This window comes from Notothenia rossii (assembly GCF_949606895.1).
Source record: "Notothenia rossii genome assembly, chromosome: 8".
Classification (NCBI taxonomy): domain Eukaryota; kingdom Metazoa; phylum Chordata; class Actinopteri; order Perciformes; family Nototheniidae; genus Notothenia; species Notothenia rossii.
Window position 1 is genome coordinate 26311980 of NC_136906.1, and position 12820 is coordinate 26324799.

Genomic DNA, 12820 nt, shown 5'->3' on the forward strand with positions numbered 1-12820 from the left:
CCCCCCACAGACCGTGAGGATCAGTCTATTCTCTGCACGTGAGTCAAAACACACTAAACCATTTTCCATCACACTGCACCATGCATGTGAGCACACACAGTGTCTATCAATTCAAAGACCTATAGTCATTTCCTGGAATACATGTTCCTGTTTATGTTTTGGGATTCAGATTCTGTCCCCAAAAGGGAAGCAAGTCCCCATGTGACTTATTTTGTATGGATGTACGTTCAGGTTTATGTAAGGCTGCAACTAACGGTTAGCATACCAATTCATGTGACAGACTTTTTTTTCAATTATATTATCATTTATTTCTCAAAGTAATTCATCTAGATAATCGCCAAAAGAACGAGATGACTAATTCAACATTTTTTTAGACAGAATTAAAGGCAACAATTCCCAAAATCAATTGATGTAAAGCAAACATGCTAATACAGTCCAGTTCCAAAGTCCCACATATTAGTTTGCTATATTCATCAATGAAGGGAAAACTAGTAACTATCACCATGAAGTTTACCTGGTTGATTACCCATACAGTATAACAACAGCACTTTTTGTGTTACAAGTTTTGCTTATGCTTACCTAGTGAATTTAGGCAAAAAAACGATGCAGAAACAAAAACACAAAGTTAGAAATATAAACACCTGCATGTGTGTTTTGGAATGTTCCTTTCCATTTGTCAGAAAGAATTACATGGTGTGGAAGTAAAATAGCACACAAACTCAAGAATAGCCAGGGACCCACCCTAGTTCGTAAGTCTTTAAAATGTCAGCTAATATTATTAATAAAATGCTTTAAATTGTGAAAATTCTTCTTTTGTTACAGAAAAAAGATTTAAAAATCCCCCAAATAATCAGTTTACTATGATGGAAGACAATAACATGTTTAAGTCAATAAACTATTGATTGAGCATCTACTTGTTGCATCCCTAATCGAATGTTCAGGAACTTTATATTGTCACAAAATATCATCTTTAAAAATACCCTGCTTCATTTCACAGTATTTATTTGGCATTCGGTCTCCATTTTAAACTGTCATTTAATATATGATCTGCCCTCTAATATAGTCTATTTTTCTCCTTCCATCCTCATCTCATGTATCCCCCCACCCCCCCTGTCTGCCCCCTCTGTCTGCCCCCTCTGTCTGTCCCCCAGAGGTGAGTCTGGAGCGGGGAAGACAGAAAACACCAAGAAGGTGATCCAGTACCTGGCTGTGGTCGCATCCTCGCACAAAGGCAAGAAGGACGCCAATCCTGTGAGTGCTGATTCCTCCAGAAGAAAATGAATCTACTACTAAACAATGACTTAACACATCTAATAACAAATACAAGTTGAATATATCAGAATATCATTTATAAGAACAACAAAAGTAACTCTTTATAAAAAATGTGTCTTATAGTGTGAGATACATTATCTCCAAAATATTTTAATAAATATCTTAACTTTCTGCCAAGTGACGATCTTCCCCAGCCGCATTATGTTTGCCAAATGTTTGCCAAATGTTTGCCAAATGTTGCGAAAGGGCAGTGGCAGTCACACAACATGTTAATACCTAGAGGTAACTGCTAAGCGTTCTCAATCTGATTAATGTACAGTTCGAGGGGTATACTTTAATAGTGAATGCTAAATGATATTTCCGATGCATTTTATTTTTAATATGCAGCCTTTTAATGTTGTAATTTCTGTTAACTATTGTTAAATACTAAAAATGTTTTACCGGAAGTACTATAATTAGTTACTTTACTGGAAACACTTGAAAATGATGGTTTGCTTCATGAAGAATGCCTCAATTTAGAACAATTCTGGTTACTATTATAACTAAAAATGGATTCTTCTTACACATCCTCCATAGCTCTGATTAAAAGTCATAGCTTCTGTTCTCTCAGCTGCGTATGATCCTATCTGTGTTTTTTATCATCATTTATTAATTTAAGACCCTAAGCAGACACTTTTTGGAGAATGTAACTTTTTACATGAAGATAAATAAAGTTTCTGACCAGTTTTTTTTTTTTTTTGTTTGTTTCCTGCTTCAGCAGCCACAGCAGCAGCAGGCTGGATCTCTGGCCTACGTGAGTATAACAATTCACAATTTTACATGATAAATAGTTGAAATTCTGTTATTATCTTACTGTTGAATACACACAATAATCAAGAGATATATTATATATGCAGTATAGAAATATTTATATATTTTAATTCAAGTTAAAGAAGTAATGCAGGTACATCATTAGGACTGTACGCAGGACTTACCTGCATTGACAGTCTTAAGTATCAGCATCTAAATGCTCAAAAGATACCAAAAGTAAAAGTATTATTGCATTAAAATGATTTTGAATGAATGCATTTATCACTTTAATGTTACCAACCACAGCTTAAAATAACTATTTACTTCTGTGTTGTTTAATTATAATATTATATCATTATTTATAAGTGATTTTATAGTCTGTTTTAAGTTTGAAATGGAAAGTGAAGTACTTAAGTAAATGTACAAATGTGTTCTGTGCTGTAGGGGGAGCTGGAGAAGCAGCTGCTGCAGGCTAACCCCATCCTGGAGGCGTTCGGAAATGCAAAAACCATCAAGAACGATAACTCCTCACGATTTGTAAATTGTTAAATCCCTTATTTGAAAAAACACTCAAGAACAGCGTTAAAAAAGAAATATACTCAGTGATTTATGGCGCCATGAAACTCACATTTGTAGTCTCTGCAGATGGAAATGTTCAGTTTATGGCATGACCTTTTATGAGATGAATGATCTTATGCGTGGTCCTTAAAAAAAGGAATCCTAATATCATAACTGTCTTCTGTCCACAGGGAAAGTTCATCAAGCTCAACTTCGATGTGACCGGATATATTGTTGGGGCCAACATTGAAACCTGTATCCTTTAGTTTGTTATTATATGAATATACATTGGAAAGAAATAGATAAAAAGTGTTATTTTTGCCAGCCCTGGTTATTTTTTTTAACCAGATCAGACCTGCTAGAGAAGTCTCGCTGTATCCGGCAGGGAAACACAGAGAGAGCCTTTCACATCTTCTACTACCTGGTGGCCGGGGCCAAAGACAAGCTGAAGGGTGAGAGGGGTTTTCACTGTGACATTTAACAGTTCATTATTTACCTTTTTTTTTTATTATAATACAGCTTTTATTCAAAATCCATACTTTATTAATGAGGCAATTAGTCAGAGTAACTTAGAGTAAACAACAAAGAAATACACCAAGCAGCTAAAGTGGGAAATTCAAAAAAATAAAGATTAAAAAGCATATGTTTTATAAAAAATAAAACCCCTATTAAAGAAACAGATGTTGTTTTGTTTTTTAAATATTTGTTCCTCTCAATATCTTTTGAATTTCATGATAAATCATTTAAAATAAGAAGAATAAAAAATGTGCACTTTTGTAAAAAATAAATAAACAATAATCTCATTAATTAAAGAAGAAGATGTTTTTATGAAGACAAGAATAGTCAAAATAACTTTTGGAAATAATCAAATAAAAGTAATAACAAAAAAGGATAGTTTTACAAATTGTTTCATTTATACATTTAATACAATTCATTTACATTATTATTCAATTGCTTATGTATTTCATATTGAAGACGTTTGGGCTTCACTGGGGCCAGGAGTTCTTAAAACAATGGTACTTTATTTTTCAGTTAAGCATTTATTTGCATCATAAATACATTCATAATTATACATTTTAAGAATAATTATTTGTATTTATTATCCATTGATCCTACTGAATGCCACTTTAATTTCTCACACACGGATCCAAGAGTTCAGTTTTTAATAGATTAAAATGTAAATATTATAATGTGTGTGCAGAGGAGCTCCTGCTGGAGGACTTCAGCGCGTACCGCTTCCTGGTGGCTGGACACGTGGAGATCCCGGGTCAGGAGGACGACGAGATGTTTCTGGAGACTCTCGAGGCCATGGAGATCATGGGCTTCACCGAGGAGGAGAGGATAGGTACAGAGGGCTCTCCAAAACTCCAACAATACACAATTTCTCTCTATGAATAGATCTTACAACAAATATTTGGTTTGACTTAGAGGTGGAATAAGTACTCAGATCCTCCTTTAGTAAAAGCAGGAAGAAAATGGTGTTAATATTCCATTAAAAGTTAAGTCCCGAAATAAAAAAATACCCTTAAGTGAAGGTACAGAGGTATTATGAGCTAAAAGTACTCAGTATTCAAAATAGATTGATCACAGTTATATATTATTATAGAATACTATATTATACTGTTATTATCACTCACGCATGCTTGAATGTTGTTAATGTGGAGGCATTTGAGATACTATGTAAAGCACCAGGTAAATTAGTAGTACAGTACATATCCTAAAGCCTTTTATATGTAAAAAACTATTAATGATAAATAGATGTGTTATATCAAATACACTATTCCCTGAAATGTGGTGGAATAAAAGTATAAGTAGCCTAAACTAAATATACTCAAGTAAAGTACCATCATGTCAAAATAGAACTTAAGTACAGTACTTGAGTAAATGTATTTAGTTACATTTCTCCACTGGATTTACCAGCTATAAAATTGTAATCTCATTACTTGTATGAGGTGGAAACTGTTTTTGGACTTCTTTAACATTTCTGTAAATTCCTGCACCGTCTTGATGTCCTTCCTCCTGCAGGGATGATGAAAGTGGTGTCCACCGTGCTCCAGCTGGGCAACGTCAAGTTTGAGAAGGAGAGGAGCAGCGAGCAGGCCACCATGCCCGACGACACCGGTAACCTTTTTAAACACACCACCAGCACTGTTGGTAAATGTATGTTTCAAACGTCTCTGACTTTCTGTTACCCATCAACCCCAGCTGCACAGAAGCTGTGTCACCTGCAGGGCATCAACATCACCGACTTCACCCGCGCCATCCTCAACCCCCGCATCAAGGTGGGCCGCGAGGTGGTGCAGAAGGCGCAGACTAAGCAGCAGGTAATGGAAAAACTGACGCAATTAAAACTCAAATATGATTTCAAGGTACATTTGTAATATTTTATTTTTTATTTTATGAAAAGCTCATGTGGCAAAACTGGGAAAATATGGAAGCACTTACTCTCAAAAAATTAAAGACATGAATTAAATATTTCTTGAGTATTAAAGGGTCAATGTTGGAGCAACACAAATATACAAATAATTATTCAAAAATCTATATTTAAAAATTCTAAAGAAATGATAAACGGAAAGTATGATTTTTGTAATCCTGTTTTTTCTGATGTTGCATTGCGAAATCTAGACATAGTTGATACTTTAAAAAAAAGCCTCTTGGATAAATGTCACACATTTCCCGATAGTGGCAATTTCTGCATAAAAATAAGTCTTTACTTTTTTAAGTTCTGGGTGAAATTAAAACATGTCCACCTTCAGAATTCCCTTTTCTTCCTCCCCCTCCTCCTCCTCCTCCACCTCCTCCTACTCCTCTTCTTCCTCCCCCTCCTCCTCCTCCTCCTCAGGCTGACTTTGCGGTGGAGGCTCTGGCTAAGGCGATGTATGAGCGTCTGTTCCGTTGGATCCTGGCGAGAGTGAACAAGACTCTGAACAAGAGCAAGAGGCAGTCGTCCTCCTTCCTCGGCATCCTGGACATCGCTGGCTTTGAGATCTTTGAGGTGAACGCTTTATTAAAACTAGGGGTGGGAATCACCAGGCTCCCCACAATACGATACTATCGCGATACTTAAGCCATGATACAATAGTATTGCGATTCTACGATTTGCTAAGTATTGTGATGCGATATATTGCGATATATTGCGATATATTGCGATTGCGTCTTCCCTTCCTGGTTAAAAAATCCCAAATAAGCATTTCTGATTTCTTTCCTCGCTGACTCCATCTTTTTTTTGACTAACTTCCTGCGCCAATCTCAATGACTTTACCCATGGCCATGACCGCACAAGAAAAAGTTCAGCACCAGTGATTTGAAAAAGCAATTGTTACCAAAAACTTTAATTTGGATTTGCAAAATGAAACGTTTATATAATAAAATACCGATACTTCGCGTCCGTGTATCGATACAATATCGCCATTCACAGTATCGCAATATATGCTGTATCGCAGTGGCGAGCCGTGACTTTTATACCTAGGCCCTCTGACCACCCCCTTCCCTCGAAAAAAAAGAAAAGTTATCCTATCCATCCTCCTGTCCTTTTGGATGAAGCACATGATGGCGGGGTCATGCAGCTGGTCCTTTGCCGCTCCAGTTTATCATTGTAACTCAATCTTGAAAATGACTCGGTTAATAATTTCACAACAATGTCATCACTATCACTGACATGAGCCATCATGAACAAACTTATGCTAATCATAAATCTATCGATCATAAATCTATCGATTAGATTTATGATTCGAAAATTATAAAAGGTAAAACAAATGAAAAATATTTTTTAAAATGTTTTTAATGTTTTCAAATATTATACTTTAGAATATCTTAGGCCCTCAGAGACGGCTCGCCACTGCTGTATCGATTATTTGCCCCACCCCTAATGAAAACATACATTGACATAATTTTATTCATTGTTGGATTACTTACTATCACTGGTAGTATTCACACTGTTTCCTAACCACTGTAATGTTTCTGCGCCTCAGGACAACTCCTTCGAGCAGCTGTGCATCAACTACACCAACGAGCGGCTGCAGCAGCTCTTCAACCACACCATGTTCGTGCTGGAGCAGGAGGAGTACAAGAGGGAGGGCATCGAGTGGAGCTTCATCGACTTCGGACTGGACCTGCAGCCCTGCATCGAGCTCATCGAGAGGGCGGTCAGTCACCGGTCCTTACCTAAAACCCAACAGAAACAAAGATAAGATGTTTCCTAAGCTAAGCCTCTGTGTGTGTCTCTGTCCTGCAGAACAACCCCCCCGGTATCCTGGCCCTGCTGGACGAGGAGTGCTGGTTCCCCAAAGCCACCGACGTCTCCTTCGTGGAGAAGCTGCTGAACACACACACCGGCCACGTCAAGTTCTCCAAAGCCAAACAACACAAAGACAAACTGATATTCACTGTCATGCACTACGCCGGCAATGTGAGGGCCTTTCAGACAAAAAACCTGACAACGTTTTCCTTTTTGTCAAAAAATAGTATATTGCTATCCCTATAGAAGTTCCTTCTCTGCGCCACAAAGCTATATTATTTTTCCAAAAACTACTAAAACACACATCAATGAGCCACACTGCATTAAGTGTTTCTTTTTCTCCATAAAGTAATGTTTTCATGACATTTTGCATCAGGTATATTGGTTGTCTAGAAATATACAACCTTTCGATAGATTGTGACAAAACATGAATTTTTAAACCCTTATTTGGACTTTACTCTCAACAGTAATTGGTTTTGTAGCTGAGGGATTCCTCATGAAATATGTTGAACAATATAGATTAACCGCATCCTGATCACCATCAACGCTCTTCCATTATGTTTGAAGGTTGAATATAACGCAGCCAGCTGGCTGACTAAGAACATGGACCCCCTGAACGACAACGTGACGGCGCTGCTCAAAGTCTCCTCCAGCAACTTCATCCAGGACCTCTGGAAAGATGGTTGGTATCGAAATAAATAGTAATAACATGCAATGACACTCAAAGTCATCTTACATCACATAAGAGCTGTAATAAAACCTACAATAATCAACAAAGCACCCGTTTTTAACCCTCAAATAATCATTTCATTAGTAAATATAGCTCAGTTATGAGTTAGAAATCGGTATAAAATCAGTATGTATTTGTTGCCGTCAGTGGACCGTGTGGTGGGACTGGAGACGATGACCAAGATGTCGGAGAGCTCAGCTCCCACTAAATCTAAGAAGGGGATGTTTCGCACGGTGGGTCAGCTGTACAAGGAGTCTCTGGGGAAACTGATGACCACGCTGCACAACACGCAGCCCAACTTCGTCCGCTGCATCATCCCCAACCACGAGAAGAGGGTAGGAAGCTTCAAACCTTTATAAAGCTATGTTTTTATTAATCCAATTTTTTATATCTACAAGGAAGTTAAATGTTAAGCTTGAAAAAGTTGATCAGAGGTCCTCGGAGGACAAAAGTATCAGCATCAAAAGACTGACTTTTCACTTAGTCTTTTAAATAATTCAGTCCTATCATCCAATCATAGCTTACAAATGCATTTCCAGAATGTATTTGTGTGCCTGGAACCAGTAAGATAGCATGTTAATGAAAGAACTCATGAATCTTTTGAATAATAGTTGAAAACAAGAACATTTTGCAATTCCATTTGTATAAGAAAGTGGGATTGAAAAAAATAATAATTAGAAAGCACAATAGGTCCCTAGTGATGCATACGAGTTGAGGTGACATGCTACGTTACATCTCCCTATATACACCCCGAACAATGATTGTATTTGAGCTGAAGCTGCGGTGTGTTGACTGAGTGTGCTGCTGCTGCTGCTGCTGCTGCTGCTGCTGCTGCTGCAGGCGGGGAAGATGGACTCCAACCTGGTGCTGGAGCAGCTCCGCTGTAACGGCGTGCTGGAGGGCATCCGCATCTGCAGGCAGGGCTTCCCCAACCGCATCGTGTTCCAGGAGTTCAGACAGCGGTGAGCAGACCCCTCACTGTTAGTGTTCTTTGGAGGTTCCATAACTATATTATTTGTGTGCTAATGTTAATAGAAATGTGAATAATAGTATAAACAACACCCTTACTATAGCAGCCTACAGTAAGCATTACATTTGTAAAGATAGTATGCAGAGCAGACATCCTGATGGGAAAAGTGTTTGTCTATTCATTTAAACATGGTTTTGCACTTCCTCACTTAGACCACTGGAGGAAAACACAGATGTAGACATTTTCCAATTAAATAAATAAAATAACCAAAAGCATCAATTGGACAGGGTCCACAAAAAGTGTTTTTACTTTTTTTAATTAATAAATGTCACGGCAAAATGAAAACAAATGTGTTTCTCTGTTTGCAGATATGAGATTCTGGCTGCCAGCGCCATCCCAAAAGGCTTCATGGACGGGAAGCAGGCGTGCTGTCTGATGGTACGTTTTGTATTATTAATGCTTTTTTTTATGCATACATTCAGTGTTAAAATGAAAGTCAGAGGATGTCCACATTAACAGCTCCTGTGCAGGTCTTTTGAATATGGATTTAGCGGAATTAGGAGGTATAATAAGCAGTTATTCCCCTGTCCTCCCTCTCCTCTCCTCCTGCAGGTGAAGCACCTGGACCTGGACCCCAACCTGTTCCGCATCGGGCAGAGTAAGATGTTCTTCAGGACCGGAGTGCTGGCCCAGCTGGAGGAGGAGCGCGACCTCAAACTGACCGTCGTCATCATCGCTTTCCAGGCACAAGCACGAGGCTTCCTGGCCCGCAAGTAAGAGAAACATATTGAGACACTACACTTTCACATATGAGGAATTTATTTTAGAGTATTGGTGAAAACCTTAACATTAAAAATGATGTACAGTATATGTCAATACAAAGTTAATCGCTCTGCAGGTTTAACAATTAAAGTGCTGTGCAAAATTGTCAGAGGTATGTGCAAAGAATTTAGATTAAGGAACTAAGTACTTATTAAATATAAAATAAATCTGAGGTACTTGTACTTGAGTATTTCAATTTTGTGTCACTACTGCACTCCACTTTTCATTTACAGCTATCAGACAACTTGTGTTACTCTGCATATTCGGATGTGTAGCATCTAATATTGAAATAATAATGTGAAAATGCATGAAGTAATAACATCTTAAATTAACCTGATCAAAATTACTTAGTTATTTGGCCATTTTTGCTGAATTCTGAATACATCTTCAACCTTTTGCAGCTCATATCATATTATTCATTTGTGTGTTTTCAGAGCGTTCAATAAAAGGCAGCAGCAGCTGACAGCGATGAAGGTGATCCAGAGAAACTGCGCCTGTTACCTCAAACTGAAGAACTGGCAGTGGTGGAGGCTCTTCACCAAGGTTACACACCTTTATCAGAGCAACGTTTTGTCTTTAAGTGTTTCAGATATAAGATTAACAAAGAGGTATTCTCCATTATTCATTATCCCTGTTTTTATTTCAGAAAAATAATATATCAATATATAACAATACAAATAAATGATATTCCTGAAGTATCAATTGTAAAAAAAAAGTGCTGCATAATAAGTAATCGGCCTGCGTAAAGAGAACAATTACAAATTAATTTACAAATTAAACAAGAAATAAAAAAACAATTAAACAAACTGAAAATGCTTTACAATAAAAGTATGATTTCAGAAGAGACTGTAAGAAAACCATGAAGTGTATATTCAAAATGTAAATGTCTCTCTGTGTGTGTGTGTGTGTGTGTGTGTGTGTGTGTGTGTGTGTGTGTGTGTGTGTGTGTGTGTGTGTGTGTGTGTGTGTGTGTGTGTGTGTGTTCCAGGTGAAGCCCCTGCTGCAGGTCACCAGACAGGAAGAGGAGATGGGTCAGAAAGATGACGAGCTCAAGTCGGCGAAGGAGGTGGCGTTGAAGTCTGAGGCGGAGCTGAAAGACATCTCGCAGAAACACACCCAGGTGAGAGAAAATCGTTTAATCAATTTAGATTAGATTTGAACTTTAGAAGATCCTGAAGTGACTGAAGTGTGTGTTTGTAGCTGATGGAGGAGCGCACCCTGCTGGAGACGAAGCTCCAGGCGGAGACGGAGTTATACGCCGAGGCGGAGGAGATGAAGGTGCGGCTGGAGACCAAGAAGCAGGAGCTGGAGGAGGTGCTGCACGAGATGGAGGCCCGGCTGGAGGAGGAGGAGGACCGCAGCCACGCCCTGACGCAGGAGAGGAAGGAGACGGAGCAGCAGCTGCAGGTGGGGGCACAGCACTATTTTAATAATAATAATAACAACAATATTAATAACAACAACAATACAAATATTATATAAAAATAACATAGTATAATAATAATAATAATAATAATAATACGAATAATAATATAATAATAATATATTATTGGTATAAATTAATTATTATATTAATAATCATAGTCATAACAATTCTGATAAACTAAGACAGAGAGACATTGTTTAAAAAAAAAACTGTGAAATTACAAAATGTTATTGTCTAAATATACTATATATATTTTCTCATAGTAATTATCATATTCTTATTTTTACACGTGTTTATTAATCATAATAGTAATAATAATAATAATGCTTTTAATTTATAGAGCGCTTTTCTGGAAACTCAGACACTTTTCAGAGTAAAAATTCATTAAAAAACATAATTAAAACACACACTTAAAATTAAATTAAAATATAAAACACACCATTAATTACAGATTAAAAGCAGTTCTGTAAAGTTGAGTTTTTATTTGTGCTTTGAACATGGTGATATCGGTGAAGTTACAGATGTGTTTGGGGAGTGAGTTCCAGAGGGAGGGGGCAGCGACAGAGAAGGCTCTGTCCCCCCAGGTTCGATGCTTGGTCCTATGAGGAAATATGAATGTGAAGCTTTTAAAATATTCATTTTTGGCTCTTATCCTGCTATTTTGATGCTATGTATCGACCAATTCACTAGACCAAGCTTACACCTACTTGGCATTATCCAAACTGTAATGTCCCGCTGTTTTCTCTGCAGCTGATGGAGGCCCACATCGCGGAGCAGGAGGACTCCTGTCAGAAGCTGCAGCTGGAGAAAGTGTCTGTGGAGGGGAAAGTGAAGAAACTGGAGGAGGACGTTCTGGTGATGGAGGACCAGAACAACAAGCTGCAGAAGGTACAAACACTCTGGAAGGTTTGCTAGGTAGATAGCACAATGCAATCTTTACTGTTGTGTGTTTTCAGGAGAGAAAGCTTCTGGAGGAGAGGATGTCGGACATGAACTCCAACCTGACCGAGGAGGAGGAGAAGTCCAAGAATCTGACCAAACTCAAAACCAAGCATGAGTCCATGATCTCAGACCTGGAGGGTGAGGCAGCAAAGCACTCACAATACTCTATTCCTTAATGGCGCTTTATTTTGCAGTTAAATGGAAAAGTCCAAATGAGATTAAGGATCTTTTTTTAAGGGAGACAGCGGAATGGATAAAAGCACACAGTAACAGACACAAACACAGTAAAGGCACCAGCAATCATAAAAGTTTTACTTCTAAAGAAATATGTCTGCTTGCTTTTTTGATCCCAAGCCATTTGACTGTGTACATGTACTGAAAAGAAAGGGCCCATATTATGCCTTTGGGGGGTTTTCCTTTCCTGTAGTGTGTTATATGTATTTCTTTGTGCACGGAAATGGTCTGCAAAGGCTAAAATCCCATTTTGGAATTTTGTAGGTGAGATTTAGCCGACAAAAGATAACTTGCATTGTATTTTCGAGGCTGTACAATCCAATTTCTTCTCAGGTGCACCACTCTAGGGGACCAGTGATTTGAAACAAATAAGGGGACTCACAAGACTTGATGACCTTAAAAATCAGTTTTTGTATAATGAACCTTAATAAAAGGTCAGTGACACTGTTTTCCTCTCTGCTGCAGTGCGTATGAAGAAGGAGGAGAGGGGCCGTCAGGACGTGGAGAAGGCGAAGAGGAAGGTGGAGGCGGAGCTGGCCGACCTCCAGGAGCAGAACGCCGACCTGCAGAACCAACTGGCAGAGCTCCGAGCCCAGCTGGCTGCCAAGGAGGAGGAGCTGGAGGCCACGCAGGCCCGGTAAACTGGGGAGGTTCAGATAACAGTTCAACACGGTGTTACACAGAATGATCAGCAGTGGAACTAAACATGTAAAGATTATCCTGGGAGGGGCGCTAAAGGAAACATTCCGGAGTTATAACAGGTGTTGATACTGTATTCTGTTTATTTATATGTAAAGATAATGTAACAGTCTTTTCCCGACACAAAGATCTAAAGATTTC

General features: G+C 38.4%; 1 protein-coding gene across 4 annotated transcripts in view; it reads left to right on the plus strand.

The window, feature by feature from the left end:
• Positions 1-12820, plus strand: part of LOC307015503 (uncharacterized protein) — a 30763-nt gene that overhangs the window by 6442 nt on the left and 11501 nt on the right. For all 4 annotated transcript variants that reach the window (XM_079644154.1, XM_079644156.1, XM_079644155.1 and 1 more), the window contains 23 exons: positions 11-38; positions 1152-1251; positions 2030-2065; positions 2506-2598; positions 2811-2874; positions 2973-3071; positions 3821-3964; positions 4645-4740; positions 4825-4943; positions 5462-5614; positions 6591-6764; positions 6854-7027; positions 7424-7538; positions 7734-7921; positions 8427-8548; positions 8925-8994; positions 9169-9329; positions 9813-9921; positions 10367-10498; positions 10579-10785; positions 11555-11692; positions 11761-11884; positions 12446-12617. In XM_079644154.1, the coding sequence (XP_079500280.1) occupies positions 11-38; positions 1152-1251; positions 2030-2065; positions 2506-2598; positions 2811-2874; positions 2973-3071; positions 3821-3964; positions 4645-4740; positions 4825-4943; positions 5462-5614; positions 6591-6764; positions 6854-7027; positions 7424-7538; positions 7734-7921; positions 8427-8548; positions 8925-8994; positions 9169-9329; positions 9813-9921; positions 10367-10498; positions 10579-10785; positions 11555-11692; positions 11761-11884; positions 12446-12617 (2818 nt within the window). The remainder of the gene's footprint in view (positions 1-10; positions 39-1151; positions 1252-2029; positions 2066-2505; positions 2599-2810; positions 2875-2972; positions 3072-3820; positions 3965-4644; positions 4741-4824; positions 4944-5461; positions 5615-6590; positions 6765-6853; positions 7028-7423; positions 7539-7733; positions 7922-8426; positions 8549-8924; positions 8995-9168; positions 9330-9812; positions 9922-10366; positions 10499-10578; positions 10786-11554; positions 11693-11760; positions 11885-12445; positions 12618-12820) is intronic.